The sequence below is a fragment of the Phasianus colchicus genome, unplaced genomic scaffold (assembly GCF_987193195.1).
Source record: "Phasianus colchicus unplaced genomic scaffold, bPhaCol1.hap1.1 HAP1_SCAFFOLD_93, whole genome shotgun sequence".
In the NCBI taxonomy this organism is placed as follows: domain Eukaryota; kingdom Metazoa; phylum Chordata; class Aves; order Galliformes; family Phasianidae; genus Phasianus; species Phasianus colchicus.
Genome location: NW_028325264.1, coordinates 118,038 through 140,000, shown reverse-complemented (window position 1 = coordinate 140,000; position 21,963 = coordinate 118,038). Strand labels below are relative to the sequence as shown.

Sequence of the window (21,963 nt, the reverse complement as noted above, 5' to 3'; positions counted from 1 at the left end):
CCTAACCCTAACCCTAACCCTAACCCTAACCCTAACCCTAACCCTAACCCTAACCCTAACCCTAACCCTAACCCTAACCCTAACCCTAACCCTAACCCTAACCCTAACCCTAACCCTAACCCTAACCCTAACCCTAACCCTAACCCTAACCCTAACCCTAACCCTAACCCTAACCCTAACCCTAACCCTAACCCTAACCCTAACCCTAACCCTAACCCTAACCCTAACCCTAACCCTAACCCTAACCCTAACCCTAACCCTAACCCTAACCCTACCCTAACCCTAACCCTAACCCTAACCCTAACCCTAACCCTAACCCTAACCCTAACCCTAACCCTAACCCTAACCCTAACCCTAACCCTAACCCTAACCCTAACCCTAACCCTAACCCTAACCCTAACCCTAACCCTAACCCTAACCCTAACCCTAACCCTAACCCTAACCCTAACCCTAACCCTAACCCTAACCCTAACCCTAACCCTAACCCTAACCCTAACCCTAACCCTAACCCTAACCCTAACCCTAACCCTAACCCTAACCCTAACCCTAACCCTAACCCTAACCCTAACCCTAACCCTAACCCTAACCCTAACCCTAACCCTAACCCTAACCCTAACCCTAACCCTAACCCTAACCCTAACCCTAACCCTAACCCTAACCCTAACCCTAACCCTAACCCTAACCCTAACCCTAACCCTAACCCTAACCCTAACCCTAACCCTAACCCTAACCCTAACCCTAACCCTAACCCTAACCCTAACCCTAACCCTAACCCTAACCCTAACCCTAACCCTAACCCTAACCCTAACCCTAACCCTAACCCTAACCCTAACCCTAACCCTAACCCTAACCCTAACCCTAACCCTAACCCTAACCCTAACCCTAACCCTAACCCTAACCCTAACCCTAACCCTAACCCTAACCCTAACCCTAACCCTACCCTAACCCTAACCCTAACCCTAACCCTAACCCTAACCCTAACCCTAACCCTAACCCTAACCCTAACCCTAACCCTAACCCTAACCCTAACCCTAACCCTAACCCTAACCCTAACCCTAACCCTACCCTAACCCTAACCCTAACCCTAACCCTAACCCTAACCCTAACCCTAACCCTAACCCTAACCCTAACCCTAACCCTAACCCTAACCCTAACCCTAACCCTAACCCTAACCCTAACCCTAACCCTAACCCTAACCCTAACCCTAACCCTAACCCTAACCCTAACCCTAACCCTAACCCTAACCCTAACCCTAACCCTAACCCTAACCCTAACCCTAACCCTAACCCTAACCCTAACCCTAACCCTAACCCTAACCCTAACCCTAACCCTAACCCTAACCCTAACCCTAACCCTAACCCTAACCCTAACCCTAACCCTAACCCTAACCCTAACCCTAACCCTAACCCTAACCCTAACCCTAACCCTAACCCTAACCCTAACCCTAACCCTAACCCTAACCCTAACCCTAACCCTAACCCTAACCCTAACCCTAACCCTAACCCTAACCCTAACCCTAACCCTAACCCTAACCCTAACCCTAACCCTAACCCTAACCCTAACCCTAACCCTAACCCTAACCCTAACCCTAACCCTAACCCTAACCCTAACCCTAACCCTAACCCTAACCCTAACCCTAACCCTAACCCTAACCCTAACCCTAACCCTAACCCTAACCCTAACCCTAACCCTAACCCTAACCCTAACCCTAACCCTAACCCTAACCCTAACCCTAACCCTAACCCTAACCCTAACCCTAACCCTAACCCTAACCCTAACCCTAACCCTAACCCTAACCCTAACCCTAACCCTAACCCTAACCCTAACCCTAACCCTAACCCTAACCCTAACCCTAACCCTAACCCTAACCCTAACCCTAACCCTAACCCTAACCCTAACCCTAACCCTAACCCTAACCCTAACCCTAACCCTAACCCTAACCCTAACCCTAACCCTAACCCTAACCCTAACCCTAACCCTAACCCTAACCCTAACCCTAACCCTAACCCTAACCCTAACCCTAACCCTAACCCTAACCCTAACCCTAACCCTAACCCTAACCCTAACCCTAACCCTAACCCTAACCCTAACCCTAACCCTAACCCTAACCCTAACCCTAACCCTAACCCTAACCCTAACCCTAACCCTAACCCTAACCCTAACCCTAACCCTAACCCTAACCCTAACCCTAACCCTAACCCTAACCCTAACCCTAACCCTAACCCTAACCCTAACCCTAACCCTAACCCTAACCCTAACCCTAACCCTAACCCTAACCCTAACCCTAACCCTAACCCTAACCCTAACCCTAACCCTAACCCTAACCCTAACCCTAACCCTAACCCTAACCCTAACCCTAACCCTAACCCTAACCCTAACCCTAACCCTAACCCTAACCCTAACCCTAACCCTAACCCTAACCCTAACCCTAACCCTAACCCTAACCCTAACCCTAACCCTAACCCTAACCCTAACCCTAACCCTAACCCTAACCCTAACCCTAACCCTAACCCTAACCCTAACCCTAACCCTAACCCTAACCCTAACCCTAACCCTAACCCTAACCCTAACCCTAACCCTAACCCTAACCCTAACCCTAACCCTAACCCTAACCCTAACCCTAACCCTAACCCTAACCCTAACCCTAACCCTAACCCTAACCCTAACCCTAACCCTAACCCTAACCCTAACCCTAACCCTAACCCTAACCCTAACCCTAACCCTAACCCTAACCAGCAATACCTAACCCTAACCCTAACCCTAACCCTAACCCTAACCCTAACCCTAACCCTAACCCTAACCCTAACCCTAACCCTAACCCTAACCCTAACCCTAACCCTAACCCTAACCCTAACCCTAACCCTAACCCTAACCCTAACCCTAACCCTAACCCTAACCCTAACCCTAACCCTAACCCTAACCCTAACCCTAACCCTAACCCTAACCCTAACCCTAACCCTAACCCTAACCCTAACCCTAACCCTAACCCTAACCCTAACCCTAACCCTAACCCTAACCCTAACCCTAACCCTAACCCTAACCCTAACCCTAACCCTAACCCTAACCCTAACCCTAACCCTAACCCTAACCCTAACCCTAACCCTAACCCTAACCCTAACCCTAACCCTAACCCTAACCCTAACCCTAACCCTAACCCTAACCCTAACCCTAACCCTAACCCTAACCCTAACCCTAACCCTAACCCTAACCCTAACCCTAACCCTAACCCTAACCCTAACCCTAACCCTAACCCTAACCCTAACCCTAACCCTAACCCTAACCCTAACCCTAACCCTAACCCTAACCCTAACCCTAACCCTAACCCTAACCCTAACCCTAACCCTAACCCTAACCCTAACCCTAACCCTAACCCTAACCCTAACCCTAACCCTAACCCTAACCCTAACCCTAACCCTAACCCTAACCCTAACCCTAACCCTAACCCTAACCCTAACCCTAACCCTAACCCTAACCCTAACCCTAACCCTAACCCTAACCCTAACCCTAACCCTAACCCTAACCCTAACCCTAACCCTAACCCTAACCCTAACCCTAACCCTAACCCTAACCCTAACCCTAACCCTAACCCTAACCCTAACCCTAACCCTAACCCTAACCCTAACCCTAACCCTAACCCTAACCCTAACCCTAACCCTAACCCTAACCCTAACCCTAACCCTAACCCTAACCCTAACCCTAACCCTAACCCTAACCCTAACCCTAACCCTAACCCTAACCCTAACCCTAACCCTAACCCTAACCCTAACCCTAACCCTAACCCTAACCCTAACCCTAACCCTAACCCTAACCCTAACCCTAACCCTAACCCTAACCCTAACCCTAACCCTAACCCTAACCCTAACCCTAACCCTAACCCTAACCCTAACCCTAACCCTAACCCTAACCCTAACCCTAACCCTAACCCTAACCCTAACCCTAACCCTAACCCTAACCCTAACCCTAACCCTAACCCTAACCCTAACCCTAACCCTAACCCTAACCCTAACCCTAACCCTAACCCTAACCCTAACCCTAACCCTAACCCTAACCCTAACCCTAACCCTAACCCTAACCCTAACCCTAACCCTAACCCTAACCCTAACCCTAACCCTAACCCTAACCCTAACCCTAACCCTAACCCTAACCCTAACCCTAACCCTAACCCTAACCCTAACCCTAACCCTAACCCTAACCCTAACCCTAACCCTAACCCTAACCCTAACCCTAACCCTAACCCTAACCCTAACCCTAACCCTAACCCTAACCCTAACCCTAACCCTAACCCTAACCCTAACCCTAACCCTAACCCTAACCCTAACCCTAACCCTAACCCTAACCCTAACCCTAACCCTAACCCTAACCCTAACCCTAACCCTAACCCTAACCCTAACCCTAACCCTAACCCTAACCCTAACCCTAACCCTAACCCTAACCCTAACCCTAACCCTAACCCTAACCCTAACCCTAACCCTAACCCTAACCCTAACCCTAACCCTAACCCTAACCCTAACCCTAACCCTAACCCTAACCCTAACCCTAACCCTAACCCTAACCCTAACCCTAACCCTAACCCTAACCCTAACCCTAACCCTAACCCTAACCCTAACCCTAACCCTAACCCTAACCCTAACCCTAACCCTAACCCTAACCCTAACCCTAACCCTAACCCTAACCCTAACCCTAACCCTAACCCTAACCCTAACCCTAACCCTAACCCTAACCCTAACCCTAACCCTAACCCTAACCCTAACCCTAACCCTAACCCTAACCCTAACCCTAACCCTAACCCTAACCCTAACCCTAACCCTAACCCTAACCCTAACCCTAACCCTAACCCTAACCCTAACCCTAACCCTAACCCTAACCCTAACCCTAACCCTAACCCTAACCCTAACCCTAACCCTAACCCTAACCCTAACCCTAACCCTAACCCTAACCCTAACCCTAACCCTAACCCTAACCCTAACCCTAACCCTAACCCTAACCCTAACCCTAACCCTAACCCTAACCCTAACCCTAACCCTAACCCTAACCCTAACCCTAACCCTAACCCTAACCCTAACCCTAACCCTAACCCTAACCCTAACCCTAACCCTAACCCTAACCCTAACCCTAACCCTAACCCTAACCCTAACCCTAACCCTAACCCTAACCCTAACCCTAACCCTAACCCTAACCCTAACCCTAACCCTAACCCTAACCCTAACCCTAACCCTAACCCTAACCCTAACCCTAACCCTAACCCTAACCCTAACCCTAACCCTAACCCTAACCCTAACCGGCAATACCCGCCTAATCCTAACCCGCCTAACCCTAACCTCACCCTACCCTAACCCCCTAACCCTCACCCCTCGCCCCAAGCCTGCCTAACCCCCAGCCTCCATACCTACCTCTCAGACCTACCTCCAAGTGTGATCCAAGTCGTGATTGTGTCAAAGCAAGACACTCCACAGCATTAAATGACTCAGCAATAATACTTGTTAAAGCACTATTTTCACAGAATCATATGCACAGAAACTATACCAGCAATTATACCTTGGGAAGTACATCAGGGTTACCCATCTTCATTACAATTCCTGAACTTAGTTTATAGCCACAGCATTCATATATTCTGTACATGGCACAATGCAATTTATAGGTGCAGCATCCATACATTCCATATGTGGCACAACACAGTTTACAGGCGCAGCATTACACAGATTGACTATGTGGCACAATGCAGTTTAGAGATGCAATATACACTTACTCCATACAGTTTAACACACGTGGTTTACATACGTCAGATTAACCAGAGAAAGGTCACAGAGCCTCCATACCCCATTAATGACATTACATTTTCAAAAACATTATGTATTGCAATCCACCTCAAAAGCAGTTTAGATCTCAGCCCATCCAAAACAGAATGCAAGTCTCAGACTGGCCGGAAAGGAAGGCAAATGACCTCCAACGGCCCTTGGGTGTTGCTTACAGGGTTGGGTTAGCCCTGCGGTACAAACAAAGCAAAGCTAACCCAACCCCATAAGCAAGGCAAAGCTAAAGCCTATTTGGTTGAAATAAACCGAATGTAAAACTAAAGCCAATTTGGTGGAGAGAAATTGATTGTAAAGCTAATGACAATTTGGTTGACTTAAATTGAATGCACATACTGAAATCAGCGCAACTCTCAGAATAGCCACAAAGGGGCATGAGTCTTAGACTGGCTGGGAAGGAACACAAAATCACATGAGAAGGAAGGATTGATTGGCCTGGGAGTAGAAGGGCCCTAAGGAAGGGTGTGGGTGGGTTGGATTTGCTGGGCTGAGGCCAATGGGGTGAACTATAATGAGAACAAGTACTGCATTCCACACATTGCCTGTGATGACCTTGGGCGGTGGTAGGGGCTTGTGGCAGAGTGAAAGGGAGACTATGGGAAGGGAAGAGACCGGGGGATATGGGTAACAGCTCAACTGAACTAAGCTGGCGGTGAGTGTGGGAGGCCTGGAGAGAGCATGGCATCCCAGGGGGAAAGTCATCGACTGGAAGTGTCAAAGGCATCTTTGCCTGCAATACAGAGAGACACACTTTAGAAAGAGGAACGCCAAGACACAAACGGCGCTCACCGTAAGACCACCCCCACAAAACGTGCAAGCAAAAGACCACCCCAAAAAATGGCTTAACATTAAGGTTAGGAGTATTTAACAGGGAAGATGTAGAATTATTTTCAGTATTACACTGAAGGTTAGAGATGGGTTAGAGGGTAGGTTCAGGGTTAATTTGGACAGTTAGTATAGTTATCTATACAGTCATGGTTACAATTAGCACTACATTTGGTGTTCAGAGCTCATTAAGGCTGGGGTGAAGATATTACAGTTAGGTTTATTAGGATCATGCTCAGCGTGACTGTTAGGGAAAGCCTAGGCAAAGGCAAGAGCAAAAGGCGAGAACACTGAAGCAAACACCAAAACAGAGTGTAAAGGTATAGACAGTACCCAAGGGAGGGCAAAGTATCAAAGTAAGGCTAAGTCATGGAAAACAACAAAGAGGTGGCCGCGTCAAGAGGCCAGGCCCAAAGAGGCGGCCGGGCCCAAAGAGGCGGCCTCAGGGAATGCCAAAACGGCACAAGACTGAAGAGAACGTTACACATAACACCATAACAGAGGGCAAAGCCCAAGATAATGCCACAGGGAACACCAAAATGGAGGGCAAGGCCCAATAGAACATCACCACGAATGCCAAAACACTGGGCAATGCACAAGAGAATGCCACCACAAACACCAAAATAGAGACTAAAGAGAATGCTGCAGGAAATAACCAGGCACAGAGGAGAGGCAAGGAGAACGCAGAAGGAAGAGAACAGACAGCCTGTAAGGCACGCTGAAGTGCAGAAATGAACTCTGGGTACCCTACCTTGCGTCTTACTAAGTAATATATAAACACTGGTAGATGTACATTGCCCTTACCTGTTGGGCAGATAATTACCGGTCAGCAAAGTCGGCTTCCAGGGCATCCGAGGAAATACAGATTTCTGTTCCTAGCTGCTCTCAGGAGGAACCACAGATCTCTCTGTACAGTTTTTACACTGCTCAGGAGCGCCGCAGCTCTCCGCTGCCACCTGTTGGACACAATACAGTAATGAAGGCACTGTCCCGCAAATGCGGGGGCTGCACCCTGTGCACATTGCTCAAATGATGACGCAAAGGAGTGTTAGGGATATAACTAATGCTATTTGTTGGCTTGAAGTCACAGTTAGTTTAACAATTCTTTTCTGCACTACAATTAGGATGAAGGTTACTTTGACAGAAAACAAGGAGTGTCATTTTTATTGCTGCATTTAGGGTTAGAGACATTTTTAATATCAGGCTAAGGGTTAGGGTGACAGACACATTGCAGGTAAATGTAATTATCATTAGAGCTCCCATTAAGCTAGGGATTCAGGTCAAGATTACAATTAACACTGCCTCCCAGCCAATCCCAGAGATCCAAAGGCAAAGGTGAGCCAAACTCCCAGGACAAGCAAAGGGAAATCCAAGGTAAAGGCAAAGCAAACAGCTAAGGCTAAGGGAAGGGCAAAAGCAAGGAAAATACCCAATGAAAAGCTATGGTGAGGGCAATGAGAGTACAGCAGGGAAGGCCAACAGCAAAGGCCGAGAGAACACAGCAAGAAACACCAAAACAGAAGGCCAAGAGAACATGGTAAGAAATGCCTAGGCAAGAGCTAAGAGAACATGGCAAGAAATGCCAAAACAGGAGGCCAAGAGGACGTAACGCCAGAACAAGCGGCCAAAGAAAACATGGCAAAGAAAGCCAATGCAGAAGGTGTAGACAGTGAGCATAGAACTTTCGAGTAGTTGCTAGTAGTAACCAGATAAGAAGTAGTGACGCAAGTGCTTACGTACGATAAGAGGGGCGTAGACGAAGTTGTACAAGGCTATATAAACTGTTGTCACGAGTTAATAAACGCCATTTTACCACCCACCACATTGGTGTGCACCGAGGTAGATGGACAGACCAATGAGTCCCTAACGATTGCGAACACCTGTATGAAGCTGAAGCGGGCGTTCGGCTTCATATGGTGACCCCGACGTGACGTTAGGGAAGAGTGGTCGGCCACAGGCGGCGTGGCGGGTTCCTGCTCTCGTCCCACCTCCCTTGGGGAAGGAGGTGATGACCCTAGAAGAGGGGGCTGCGGCTTAGGAGAGTGGAAGCTGGGTAGCGTCGGAAGGTACGGCCGATAGCCTATAAGGCCTGTCCGAGGACCCAGGAGATCATCGGAAGAGGTGCCCGGTGGTCGCTTGTTCCGTCGAGGAGATTACGCCCGACGATGGAAGCCGTCATAAAGGTGATTTCGTCCGCGTGTAAGACCCATTGCGGGAAAAATGCTCCTTCTAAGAAGGAAATAGGTACAGTGTTATCACTGTTACTAAAGGAGGGGCTGCTTACATCTCCCTCAGATTTATATACCCCGGGGTCTTGGGATTCTATCACCGCAGCGCTTTCTCAGCGGGCGATGGTACTCGGGAAGTCAGGGGAGTTGAAAATCTGGGGATTGGTCTGGGGGGCGCTGAAGGCAGCTCGAGAGGAGCAGGTTACATCTGAGCAAGCGAAGTTTTGGCTGGGTTTAGGGGGAGGGAAGGTCTCTCCCACAGATTCTACAGGAAAACCGACCGCGGAGCCTCAGAACGGCGTGGAGGAAAAGATAACAGCTGCGCAGCAAGAAACGAAGATGGCGCCGGGAGAGGTGACCGCGCCTAAAACCACATCTTGTTATCGCTGTGGAACAGGCGCTGGCTGCAGTTGCGTCACGGCGGCCCCCTCGGCCCCTCCTCCTTACGCGGGGAGTAGCTTATATCCTTCTTTGGAGGGGTTGGGTGGGCCGAGAGGGGAGGGCGTAGCCACGTCACAAGCGGGGAGGGACGATCCGCCCCAAGGGGTGGAGCGAAAGGTGGAGCCGGGGTGCCCCGACTCGGCCCCCGGGCCAGCTTTGACTGACTGGGCAAGGATAAGGGAGGAGCTTGCAACGGCAGCTCCGTCCGTGATAGCCATGCCCGTGGTGATAAAAACGGGGGGACCGGCCTGGGCTCCTTTGGAGCCAAAAGTAATTACGCGATTAGCCGATACAGTTAGAACCAAAGGCTTGCGATCTCCAATTACTATGGCAGAAGTGGAAGCTGTAATGTCTTCCCCGCTGCTGCCGCACGATGTCACGAATCTTATGAGGGTCATATTAGCCCCCGCTCAATACGCTTTGTGGTTGGACACTTGGGACGTCCAGCTGCAGACGGTTGTAGCGGCAGCCACCCGAGACCCCAGACACCCTGCGAATGGTCAAGGAAGAGGGGAGCGAACCAATTTAGATCGTTTAAAAGGCCTGGCGGATGGAATGGCCGGAAACCCGGAAGGCCAGGCTGCGCTTTTGAGACCGGGGGAGTTGGTCGCTACTACGGCGTCGGCTCTCCAAGCGTTCAGGGAGGTTGCCCGGTTAGCGGAACCTACTGTCCCCTGGGCAGATATCACACAGGGACCATCGGAATCCTTTGTGGACTTTGCTAATCGCCTCATAAAGGCGGTTGAGGGGTCGGACCTTCCATCTTCGGCACGAGCCCCGGTGATTATCGATTGCTTTAGACAGAAATCACACCCGGATGTCCAACAGCTTATCCGAGCGGCACCCTCCACTTTAACGACACCAGGAGAGATTATCAAATATGTTCTAGACAGACAGAAGGTTACCCCACTTACAGACCAGGGAATAGCTGCGGCTATGTCATCGGCCCTCCAGCCCTTGGTTATGGCGGTAGCCAACAGAGAAAGGGACGGACAAGGTGGGCCAGGAGGCCGCGTCCGGGGAGTTTGCTATTCTTGCGGATCCCCAGGGCACTACCAGGCGCAATGCCCAAAAGGAAGGGGGTCAGGAGCTGACGGTGATCGGTGCCAACTATGCGGCGGGCTGAGGCACACCGCTAGGTCATGCCGGAAATTTCAACACGCCCTGCGGGATGAGGGTATGAGTAGGGGCCGCCGGCCAGGGAAGGGATCCTTCTCAGGGCTGGGGCCTACTTTAACTCGCCCTTCCGTGTCATTGGCAATGACTATGGAACATAATGACCGCCCCCTGGTCAAGGCTGCAATGACTAACACGGGCAGCCACCCAGTGAAGCAGCGCACCGTTTACATCACGGCGTTGCTGGATTCTGGGGCTGATGTTACTATCATCTCGGAGGAGGATTGGCCTGTCGACTGGCCATTGATGGAGGCTTCGAAGCAGGTTTATGGGATAGGCGGGGGAGTTCCTATGCGGAAATCCCGAGAAACGATTGAAGTCGGGGTCATAAATCGAGACGGCTCTCTGGAGCGACCTTTGCTTATTGTTCCGGCGGTGGCCCCGGTCAGAGGAAGCATCCTAGGGAGAGATTGCCTGCAGGGCCTAGGGCTTCGTCTGACAAATTTATAAGAAGGGCCACTGTTCTTACTGTAGCGCTACATCTGGCTATCCCGCTAAGATGGAAGCCAGACCACACCCCTGTGTGGATTGATCAGTGGCCCCTTCCTGAGGTTAAACATGTAGCGCTAATGCATCTGGCTGAGCGGGAACTTCAATTAGGGCACATAGAACCTTCGCTTAGCTGTTGGAATACACCTGTTTTTGTGATTCGGAAAGCGTCTGGATCCTATCGTCTGCTGCATGACTTGCGTGCTGTTAATGCTAAACTAGTTCCTTTTGGGGCAGTCCAACAGGGGGTACCAGTTCTTTCGGCGCTCCCGCGTGGTTGGCCCCTGATGGTACTGGACCTCAAGGACTGCTTCTTTTCTATTCCCCTCGCGGAGCAGGACCGCGAAGCCTTTGCATTCACCCTTCCCTCTACCAACAATCAGGCTCCTGCACGCAGATTTCAATGGAAGGTCTTGCCTCAAGGGATGGCGTGTTCTCCTACTATCTGCCAGCTGGTAGTAGGACAGGTATTGGAGCCCCTCCGACGTAAATATCCGTCTTTGTGTATGCTACACTACATGGATGATCTCTTGATAGCTGCCCCTGACCGCGAGAAAGTGGAAATGATGGGGGAGGAGATCATCAGTGTACTAGAGGAGGCGGGCTTTACTATTTCTCAAGATAAAATCCAGAGAGAACCTGGCGTAGAGTACCTTGGATATCGGTTAGGTAGCACCTGCGTAACTCCAGTAGGCCTATTAGCAGAGCCGAAGATCTCTACTTTGTGGGACGTTCAGAAGCTGGTAGGATCCCTTCAATGGGTCCGGCCAGCGTTAGGGATCCCACCACGACTGATGAACCCCTTTTACGAACAGTTGAAGGGGTCGGATCCAAATGAGGAGAGAGAATGGAACTTGGATATGAGATTAGCATGGAACGAAATTGTGCAGCTCAGTACTTCTGCTTCTTTAGATCGTTGGGACCCCGCTCTGCCACTAGAGGGAGCAGTTTCTCGATGTGAGCAAGGAGCGGTAGGGGTCCTGGGGCAGGGATTGGCGACGCACCCCAGACCATGCTTGTGGTTGTTTTCCACCCAACCTACTAGAGCATTTACCGCTTGGCTGGAGGTGCTTGCCCTCCTGATTGCTAAGCTCCGTGCCTCGGCCGTAAGAACCTTTGGTAAGGATGTTGAGATCCTTTTGTTACCCGCGTGTTTCCGAGAAGACCTCCCTTTCCCAGAGGGAATCTTGTTGGCCCTTAGAGGATTTGCGGGAAAAATAAGGAGCGGCGATTCGCCGCCCATCTTCGACATCGCACGACCGCTACGTGTCTCGCTGAAGATAAGGGTCACCGATGGCCCCGTGGTAGGGCCTACGGTGTTCACCGATGCCTCCTCGAACACCCATAAGGGGGTGGTGGTATGGAGGGAAGGTTTTGAGTGGCTGGTAAAGGAGACCAGTGATCCAGAGGCGAGTGTACAACAACTTGAGGTTCGCGCTGTAGCAATGGCACTTCTGTTGTGGCCCGCAACGCCCACTAACGTAGTTACAGACTCTGCGTTTGCCGCGAAAATGCTGCTCAAGATGGGACAAGAGGGGGTTCCGTCTACGACGGCCGCCTTTGTCCTAGAGGATGCACTAAGCCAGAGAACGGCCATGGTCGCGGTCCTTCATGTACGTAGTCATTCTGATGTACCGGGGTTCTTTACAGAGGGGAATGCCATAGCGGACACTCAAGCCGCCCTCCAGGCATACCCGCTAAGGGAAGCCAAAGACCTCCATACGGCCTTCCATATCGGGCCTCGTGCTCTGTCTAGAGCATGTAACATATCTATGCAACAAGCTCGGGAGGTTATTCAGGCCTGCCCCTATTGCAACTCTGCTCCAGCATTGGAAGCCGGGGTAAATCCTAGAGGCTTGGGGCCCTTACAGATATGGCAGACTGATTTCACGCTTGAACCAAGAATGGCCGCGCGTTCTTGGCTGGCCGTTACTGTGGATACTGCCTCGTCAGTAGTCATAGCAACCCAGCATGGGCGTGTTACATCAATAGCGGCGCAGCATCATTGGGCCACGGCTATTGCCGCATTAGGGAAGCCCAAGGCGATCAAGACAGACAATGGGTCATGCTTCACCTCAAAATCCACTCGAGAGTGGCTGGCGAGGTGGGGGATAGCACACACGACCGGAATCCCAGGGAATTCCCAAGGTCAGGCCATGGTAGAGCGAGCTAACCGTCTTCTGAAGAATAAGATCCGCGTACTTGCAGAGGGAGACGGGTTTATGAAAAAGATCCCAATGAATAAGCAAGGGGAAATCTTGGCGAAAGCTTTGTATGCGTTGAATCATTTTGAGCGGGGCGACAACGCCAAGACCCCGATGCAGAAGCACTGGAAACCGACCATCCTTACAGAAGGGCCACCTGTTAAAATACGCTTGGGAGCAGGTGAATGGGAAAAGGGATGGAATGTCTTGGTCTGGGGTCGGGGCTATGCGGCAGTTAAGAATAGGGAAACGGACAAAATTATTTGGATCCCCTCCAGAAAGATCAAACCAGATCTAGGTCGCGAAAATAATGTGACTGGAAAAGATGAGGCGAGCTCTCCCTTTGCAGGCATTTCTGACTGGATATCCCAGGAGCACCACCAAGAAGGACCCGAAGAAGAGACCCCTGAAGACAGACGAGAAAGATCCGGAGAAGAAGCCCTTGCTGCCAACGAGAGTTGATGGAGTTATGGTGTTTGTCTGTTTGTTGATTCTGTGCGGGGTCACGGGGACGGGCGCTGATGTACACCTTGTAGAACAGCCAGGGAACCTTTGGGTCACTTGGGCCAACCGCACCGGCCAGACAGACTTTTGTCTCTCCGCACAGTCGGCCACCTCGCCATTTAAAACGTGCTTAATTGGTGTCCCATTAGGGATCCGAGAACAGGATTTTAAAGGCTATGTCTCTAATACTAATTGCGGGGCCTCAGAACAAGACCGACTCTTTGTATCAGAGGAAATCAAGAGTGGCCCTCACACAAGTGTTACCTTTGCCTATCGAAAGGTATCTTGCTTGCTGACAAGATTGAATGTTTCCCTCTGGGACGAGCCACTAGAGATGCAACTATTAGGCTCACAAGCCCTCCCAAACGTCACCCATAGCACTCACTCTACAACTGATCCTACGGTGGGGGGATGTATAGGGTTCGCCCCATACTCAAAACCAGCCGGCATCTACGGGTGGGACCGTGAGGGAATGGCACACAACTTTCTGATAGCCCCATGGTCTAATCCCTTTTTTAACCGTGAAACCAACTCCTCTGACCCGTTCACTATAGTAACAGCTGATAGGTACCAACTCTTCAAGGGAGGGGGATATTGTGGCAGGTATCAATATAAGTATTGGAAAATGTTTAATTGTACACACTCGCAACACACGGGATCCTCTCGATCCTTCGACGTCTACACGTGCACAATAGGGAAGTCTACTACACAAAGCTCGACACCTCCCTGGGTCAACTGCGAGAGAGGGGGTGAGTGGATCAATAGGTTCCAACCCTTTAATGTGAGTGGTACCACGATATACTGTACTGGCGATCAGCTTGGTAACGCCAGCGGGTGCTGTGGATGGGCTGCCACAGTCTTCCCACCAGGGGCATGGCTTAATTGTAAAAGTAGTACCTTCTCCAAGCCAAAGGCGCTACCACCTAACATCTTCCTCATTTGCGGAGATCGCGCGTGGCAAGGAATACCAAGCCGTCCGGTAGGGGGTCCTTGCTATCTGGGGAGGCTCACCATGTTAGCACCTAATCACACGGAAATCATTAAAACCCTTAAAGTGCTCAGCGATACAACACGAACACCTAGCAGAATAAAACGGGGCATAAAGCATTTGGGCGAGACATGCTCAGATGGCGTGCAGCTTTGGAGTGCCACGGCAAGAATCTTCGCGTCTATCCTAGCTCCGGGAGTGGCAGCGGCACAGGCTTTAAAGGAAATTGAGAGACTGGCTTGTTGGTCCGTTAAACAGGCCAATGTAACGACATCACTCCTCAACAATCTGTTAATGGACGTCACGAGTATCAGACACGCGGTCCTACAGAACCGAGCAGCTATTGACTTCTTGCTTTTGGCTCAGGGTCATGGTTGTGAGGACATTGCAGGGATGTGCTGTTTCAATCTCAGCGATCACAGTGAATCTATGCACAAGAAGCTCCAGTATCTGAAGGAACATGTCAACAAGATCGGCGTGGAGACGGACACCATCGGGGACTGGTTGAGAAGTGTGTTTGGAGGCATCGGAGAATGGGGTGTGCACTTATTGAAGGGACTGCTTTTAGGGCTTGTAGTTATCCTGCTTTTGGTAGTGTGTGTACCATGCTTTCTACAAATTATGTTAGGTTGTATTCAAAGGATGATTGACCGCACAGTTAATTATCGCGTAGAATATAGTAAAATGCAAAAGGCTTGTAGGCAGTCAGAAAACGCAGCGATATAAGGGTAGCGCGGGAATATTTTGCGATTCGGGATGTAACGGGGCAAGGCTTAACTGAGAGGACAGAGGCATGTATAGGCGCAAAGCGGGGCTTCGGTTGTACGCGGTTAGGGTCCTCTCAGAATAGGGTAGTTACGCTTGTGCATAGGGAGGGGGAGATGTAGACAGTGAGCATAGAACTTTCGAGTAGTTGCTAGTAGTAACCAGATAAGAAGTAGTGACGCAAGTGCTTACGTACGATAAGAGGGGCGTAGACGAAGTTGTACAAGGCTATATAAACTGTTGTCACGAGTTAATAAACGCCATTTTACCACCCACCACATTGGTGTGCACCGAGGTAGATGGACAGACCAATGAGTCCCTAACGATTGCGAACACCTGTATGAAGCTGAAGCGGGCGTTCGGCTTCAAGAGAAGGTGGCCAAGAGGAGGTGGCCTTCAAGAGAAGGTGGCCTTCAAGAGAAGAAGGTGGCCTTCAAGAGAAGAAGGTGGCCTTCAAGAGAAGAAGGTGGCCTTCAAGAGAAGAAGGTGGCCTTCAAGAGAAGAAGGTGGCCTTCAAGAGAAGGTTCGCCAAGAGAAGGTGGCTGGGTAGGCCAAAACAGGAGGCCAAGGAGAATGCCACAGGGAAGGGAACGCCAAAACAGGACGCTGAGGAGGACATCACAGGGAACGCCCAGGCAAGGGCTATGAGATGGCAGGAAATGCCGAGGACAACGGCCAAGAGAACACGGCAAGAAATGCCAAAACAGAAGGCTAAGAGAACACAGCAGTAAATGCCTAGGCAAGGGCTAAGAGAACATGGCAGGAAGTGCCAAAACAGGAAGCCAAGAGGATGTGGCAGGGAATGCCAGAACAAGTGGCCAGAGAGAACATGGCAAAGAAAGCCAATGCAGAAGGCCAAGAGAAGGTGGTTGGGAGGCCAAAACTGGAGGCCAAGAAGAATGCCACAGGGAACGCCAAACAGGATACCGAGGAGAACATCACAGGGAACGCCCAGGCAATGGCTATGAGATGGCAGAAAATGCTGGGGACAACAGCCAAGAGAACATGGCAAGAAACACCAAAACCAAACGCTGAAGAGAATGCAGCAAAGAAAGCCAAGTACAATGGCCAAGACAATGGGGCACAGAACACCAAAACAGGACAGCAAGAAAATGCAGTAGAGAATGTCTAGGGTAAAGAGAAGGAGAACACTGCAGTGAAAGGCCAGAGACAAGGAGAACACAGAAAGAAAAGGACAGGCAGCCTTCTGGGCACCATAAAGTGCAATTAAGAGCTCTGGGAGCACCATGTTGTGCCATGCTATGGAATGGGTAAACACTGGTGGGCGTGCGTTGCTCTTACCTGTTGGGCAGACAATTACCAGTCAGCAAAGTGAGGTTCCAGGGCATTCCAGGAAAGGCAGATTTCAGTTCCTGGCTGCTCTCACAAAGAGCCACACATCTCTCTGTGCAGTCGTTACAGCACTCTGGAGCACCACAGCTCTCTGCTGCCACATGTTGGATACAATACAGTAATGAAGGCACTGCCACACATATGTAGAGCAGTGCCTCTCTCACAAACGTGCGCTGTAGTCTCCTTTCTCAGAGCAGCGTGGCTGCACTCTGTGCCTGATGCTGCTTACCGGCAGCACTGCAGCTGGGAACAACGCACAGGAAAAAGCTCAGATACACAACACCATTTTTGCTTCCCTCTTCTCTGATAACTGCTCATTAGACACAGCCCTCATCTTTGGTTTGGTAGGTGGGGATTGAGGAAGCAATGCCAGTCCCACAGACCCCTCCCCATCCCACAGTGTGATGGGACATCAGGTTCTGGACCACCTGAGGATCCAAACATCCAGGCATCCAGGAGTCTTTGGGTCCTGGCGAGATGAATCCCAGAGTTCTGAGGAAATTCACCGCTGCAGTCACCGAGCCACTCTCAATGGTATTTGAGAAGTCAAAGCAGTCAGGTGAAGTCCCTGATGAGTAGAAAAAAGCAACAGCACACCTGTTATTAAGGATAGGGAACTACCACCATGTCAGTCTTACCTCTGTGCTGGGAACGATCGCAGAGCAGATCCTTCTGGAAGTGACCCTAAAGCATCACCACCCTCTGCGTGAAAAACTTCCTCCTAATAACCAACCTAAGCCACCCCTGGCTCAGTTTAAAACCATTTCCCCTTGTCCTATCACCATCCACCCTCGTAAACAGCCATTCCCCCTCCTGCTTATGCATTCCCTTTGAGTATTAGAAGGCTGTGATGAGGTCTCTCCGGAGTCTTCTCTTCTCCAAGAGAAACAATCCCAGTTCCCTCAACCTTTCTTCATAGGAGAAAGGTGCTCCAGCCCTCTGATCATCTTAGTGCCCTCCTCTGGACCCGCTCCGAAAGCAAAAGCTCCACGTCCTTTCTGTGCTGGGGCTCCAGGCCTGGACACAGTACTGCAGATGGGGCCTTACAAGAGCTGAGTAGAGGGGGACGATCACCTCCCTCTCCCTGCTGGCCACCCCTCTTTTAATGCAGCCCAGGATATAGTTGGCCTTCCAGGCTGCAAGCACACTCTGCTGGCTCATGTCCAGCTTCTCATCCACCAGGATCCCCTAGTCCTTCTCTGCAGGGCTGCTCTCAAGGGGTTCTACGCTCAGCTTCTACAAACATCTGGAATTGCACCTTCATCAGTGACATCAACAGTGGGATCAAGTGCACCCTAATGACATCAAGTTGTGGGGTGCAGCGACACACCAGAGGGATGAGATGCCATCCAGAGGGACCTCAACAGGCTGAGTAGGGGCATAAATCCAAGTGCTGGGTCAGCAGCTGGGATGAAGGAACACCCACCACCAAAACATGCTGGGGGATGAAAGGACTGAGTGCAGTCCTGCCCCATAAGGCCTTGGGGGTACTGATGGGTGGGAGCTGGACACAAATCAGCAATGTGCCTCTCCAGCCCAGAAAGCCAACTGTATCCTGAGCTGCATCCAAAGATGTGCAGTCAGCAGGTGAAGGGAGGCGATCCCCGCCCCTCTGCTCTGCGCTGGTGAGGCCTCACCTCGAGTGCTGCATCTGGATGTGGAGTCCTCAGTGCAGGAGAAACATGGAGCTGTGGGAGCACATCCAGAGTACAGCCGCAAATATGAACCGAGGGATGGAACACTTCTCTTATAAGAAGAGAGAGTTGGGCTGTTCAGCCTGGAGAAGAGAAGGCGCCAAGGTGACCTGGTAACAGCCTTTCAATGCCTAAAGGAAAGAAGAAGGGAAAATTGAGGTTAGATATACAAGAAATGTCTTCCACAGTGAGGGTGGTGAGGTGGTGGAACAGGTTGCCAGAGATGTGGTGAATGTGCTATCCCTTTCAAGGTGAAACGGGGTCAGGCTCTGAGCAACCTGATCCAGCTGTGGATGGTCACTGTGGGGGAGTTGGACCGCATCGCAAACCTGCATACAAGCAGTGCACCAACGTGGGGCTTGCGATGTTCATTACCTGCTGCACAGATCTCACACCACTGATCAGAGGAGCCCAGGCAATCCTTAAACCCCATCGGGTTGCAAAATGAAGTCAGAAGAGATGCAGAATGTAATTTAATACATGATAATAATGCACAGAATGCCCTTAAAAATTCTGTATTGGTGCAATTAACACATGGCACTATGAATTACAGCCATGAAGTGGGATGACATAGGAGCAGACAAACCACGTTTGGAGCCCCAGACTGGAGATTATGAGGTGAGAACCACTGAAGAGGTAACAACACACACAGCAGATACAGCTGCTCTAATCCAGCTTGAGATTCCCCCAGAAAGGCAGAGCTCACAACTCTGAATCAAAGCAGGAATTGCTCACCCCATACCCCAAAGGAAGCAGTCTCCAGGTTCAGATGTTGTCCTTACAGCTACCACCCTTAAATGACATTAGGATCCCCCCAAAGAGGGGGGATCACAGCCCTGAAATAAAAACAGAGCCACTCACCCCATTCCAAGGACCAACACTCACCCACACACTAAAGGAAGCAGTTTCCATGTACAGATGGCTGCCAGCCCTCCAACGTAGTCAGGAGACCCTAGAAAAAGGAGAGATCACAGCCCTAAAATAGGGAAGGGATCACCCACCCCATTGAGTAAGACTCACCCCACACTCTAAAGGAAGTACTCCCCAGGTTCAGATGCTGCCCCTGTGCTTCCCAGCCCTTAAATGGAGTCAGGGAGGGGTGGAGACTGGTTCTGCTCCACCCCACAGCCAAACTGCCCCCAGCTGTGCTTGCAGGGCTGCACCCCTCCCCAGGCGCTCTATCACAGCTTCAGGCTGTGCTCTTAAAGTGCTGATACAGCCACAGAGCAAAGGAAATGAATAACGTGAATGTCTACCAAGGGAGGCTGATGGATGACCTGTGATAGTCCTCACACTTTGATCCCAGGCTGTCCTCGGTGCTGGTTGGTGACTCTTCTAACAGACTGGGGAGCACGGATCTCAGTGCTGACACAGCAGATGCTGAGATCTGTGTGAGCAGCCCAGACAGCGAAGGCTGAAATCACAGCTGGGTATGCAGAGTGCTGTTTGCACACCTACAACTCCCAGTGACACACATCTGTCATTTAACGGCCCTGTGAATGGGAGCTGTTGAGTCATAGCTTGAACTGTTTATGCCACTTCTTCATATCTTCTCCATGGTCATGTAGGTAATGCCACAAGGCAAAATGTGACATAGTCTTACTGTTGTCACTTGCTCAAGCAGGAGGACGTCTTCTTTTGATAGAAGAGACATTGGATGACACCAGCTGGGAGGAAACCAAGTTGATCAGGCCCTCCAGTAGGCTGTTTTGGGAATTCTGGTTCCCATTCGATGCATCTGTTACCACCTTGGATCCATCAGCATTAGGCACAGTTGACAGTTTGTCTATTACTACACATTTGGTGTACACCTGACTCTCTCAGGATCATGCTCTTGGTCTGGCTCATCAGGAATGAAATCGGGACTATGTAGCATTTCCACCACAGCATATTCTCTCAAATAACGGACGCCTTTTTCTATATCAGCCCATTTCTTTTTCTCAGGCATCAGATCGTCTTTGAAGGGGTATCTTTCTTTTACAGCTAACAGCATCCTCTTCCAGAGGGTGAAGGCCTGGTTCTGGCATGTACTAATGCCTCTATCAATGGCTGATTCCCTAGCAATGCCACCCAGTTGGCGAGCTTCTCTCTATCTTATCTAGCCACACACTGTTGGCCCCATTGTCCCAGCATTGAAGTAACCAGGTGGCAATAGGCTCATTTGGGTGACATGAAAAGTCATTTCTCGGACTTCGAATTTCATTCATTTTCAGAGATCGATCAACAATGGTAACAATATCTTGCTCACCTCTTACTCTTTCAGGACTTCTTGTTGCCCTCATAGGCGTTGATGACCGTGGTCTTACTGAGGGCCCCTCCCCTGGACTCAGGGGTGCTTCCCCTGGATCTCAGAGCCACTCCTCTGGACCTCTTTGCTCCTCTTTCTTCTCTTCTAACTCAGTTGAGATTCATCTTGTTTTCCGTCCTCTCACAGGGGCAACTGACATCAATTGTGGTGCCTCCTGTGGTTGATCAGGTTGGTCAGTTCCAATGCTCTCACCCTCCAGCTCGGCTCGGAGTCTGTCTTGTTTAATTATGAGAGCATTTAGTTCAGATTGGAGGGTGTCTCGGTTAGGATTGGATGGTGTCCCGTTCAGACGGGAGGGTGTTGAGTTTGGATTGCAGGGAGTCTCTTTCGATTCGGAGGGCATCTCATTGAGATTGGAGACTCCTTCTCTCAGCTTGGAGATCTTCCCCTTCGGCTTGGAGACTTTCTTTCTCAGTGTGGAGACACTCTTGCCAGGTTTTGAGATTCTCTCTCCTGGCTAGGAGACTCTTTCTCAACCTGGAGATTCTCTCTTTGAGATTGCAGGGAGTCTCCCTCGATTCAGAGGGCATCCTGTTCAGACTTGAGAATATCCCTCTCAGACCGGAGGGCATCTCTCTCAGATTGGAGATTCTCCCTCTCTGCTCAGAGTGTCTCCTGGAAACTCTCCATTTCAGTTTGGAGACTCTCTTGCTCATTTTCTACTGTCTCCCTGAGACTGTCCCTTTCAGCTCTCAGACACTCATGCTGAGCTATCAGAAATAGAAGTAAACATCACAAGAAGCTAGTAGTAGAGACAATGGCAAGACTGAAATGTTCACCATTGCATGGAACTTCTGATAGCAACAGAAAACCAAGCCTTACAAATGTGCAGTTCCCGTGCCACTCTTAAATGGTGCTATTTGAAAAGTTCTACCTTACTTTAAGATGTTCTGGGTATCATTAAGTGTATGGGAACTGCTGAATCATGGCCTGAACCTCTGATTGACCACCTGAGACAAGCAATGTGTCAGCCACGGGAGCACAGGTGAAGGTAATTCACCTGTACTACTGGAAGGGGTGGAGTCTGTCTGCACCTCTCCTAGATCCCATTTAAGTGCTGACTGCCACTGAGGAAGGATCTCTTCCTGGAGATCGCTCCTTGTGGAAAATAGTGTGAGCCTACAACATTGGTAAGCATTTTCCATTTATTATCCTCTTGTAGCAATGATCTTAGCCTA

General features: G+C 50.5%; 2 protein-coding genes and 1 long non-coding RNA gene across 3 annotated transcripts; 2 read left to right on the top strand and 1 right to left on the bottom strand.

Annotated features, from left to right (window-relative positions):
* Positions 1-6,516: 6,516 nt before the first annotated feature.
* Positions 6,517-20,256, bottom strand: LOC149911541 (uncharacterized). The gene is made up of 4 exons (XR_016463220.1): positions 19,498-20,256; positions 19,363-19,429; positions 16,733-17,351; positions 6,517-7,591 (listed from the first exon to the last, which is right to left on the bottom strand). It is a non-coding gene; the product is annotated as an uncharacterized LOC149911541 (long non-coding RNA).
* Positions 8,588-11,375, top strand: LOC149911543 (uncharacterized). The gene has a single exon (XM_090133700.1). It carries the CDS (start codon positions 8,801-8,803, stop codon positions 10,928-10,930), a length of 2,130 nt encoding a protein of 709 aa, XP_089989826.1. The 5' UTR covers positions 8,588-8,800; the 3' UTR covers positions 10,931-11,375.
* On the top strand, positions 13,404-16,109 carry LOC149911542 (uncharacterized). The gene has a single exon (XM_090133701.1). It carries the CDS (start codon positions 13,499-13,501, stop codon positions 15,389-15,391), a length of 1,893 nt encoding a protein of 630 aa, XP_089989827.1. The 5' UTR covers positions 13,404-13,498; the 3' UTR covers positions 15,392-16,109.
* Positions 20,257-21,963: the final 1,707 nt, after the last annotated feature.

Bases quoted from the DNA above. Each gene is read 5' to 3' on its own strand.
- LOC149911543 (XM_090133700.1), top strand. From the start codon at position 8,801: ATGGAAGCCGTCATAAAGGTGATTTCGTCCGCGTGTAAGACCCATTGC.
- LOC149911542 (XM_090133701.1), top strand. From the start codon at position 13,499: ATGAGGCGAGCTCTCCCTTTGCAGGCATTTCTGACTGGATATCCCAGG.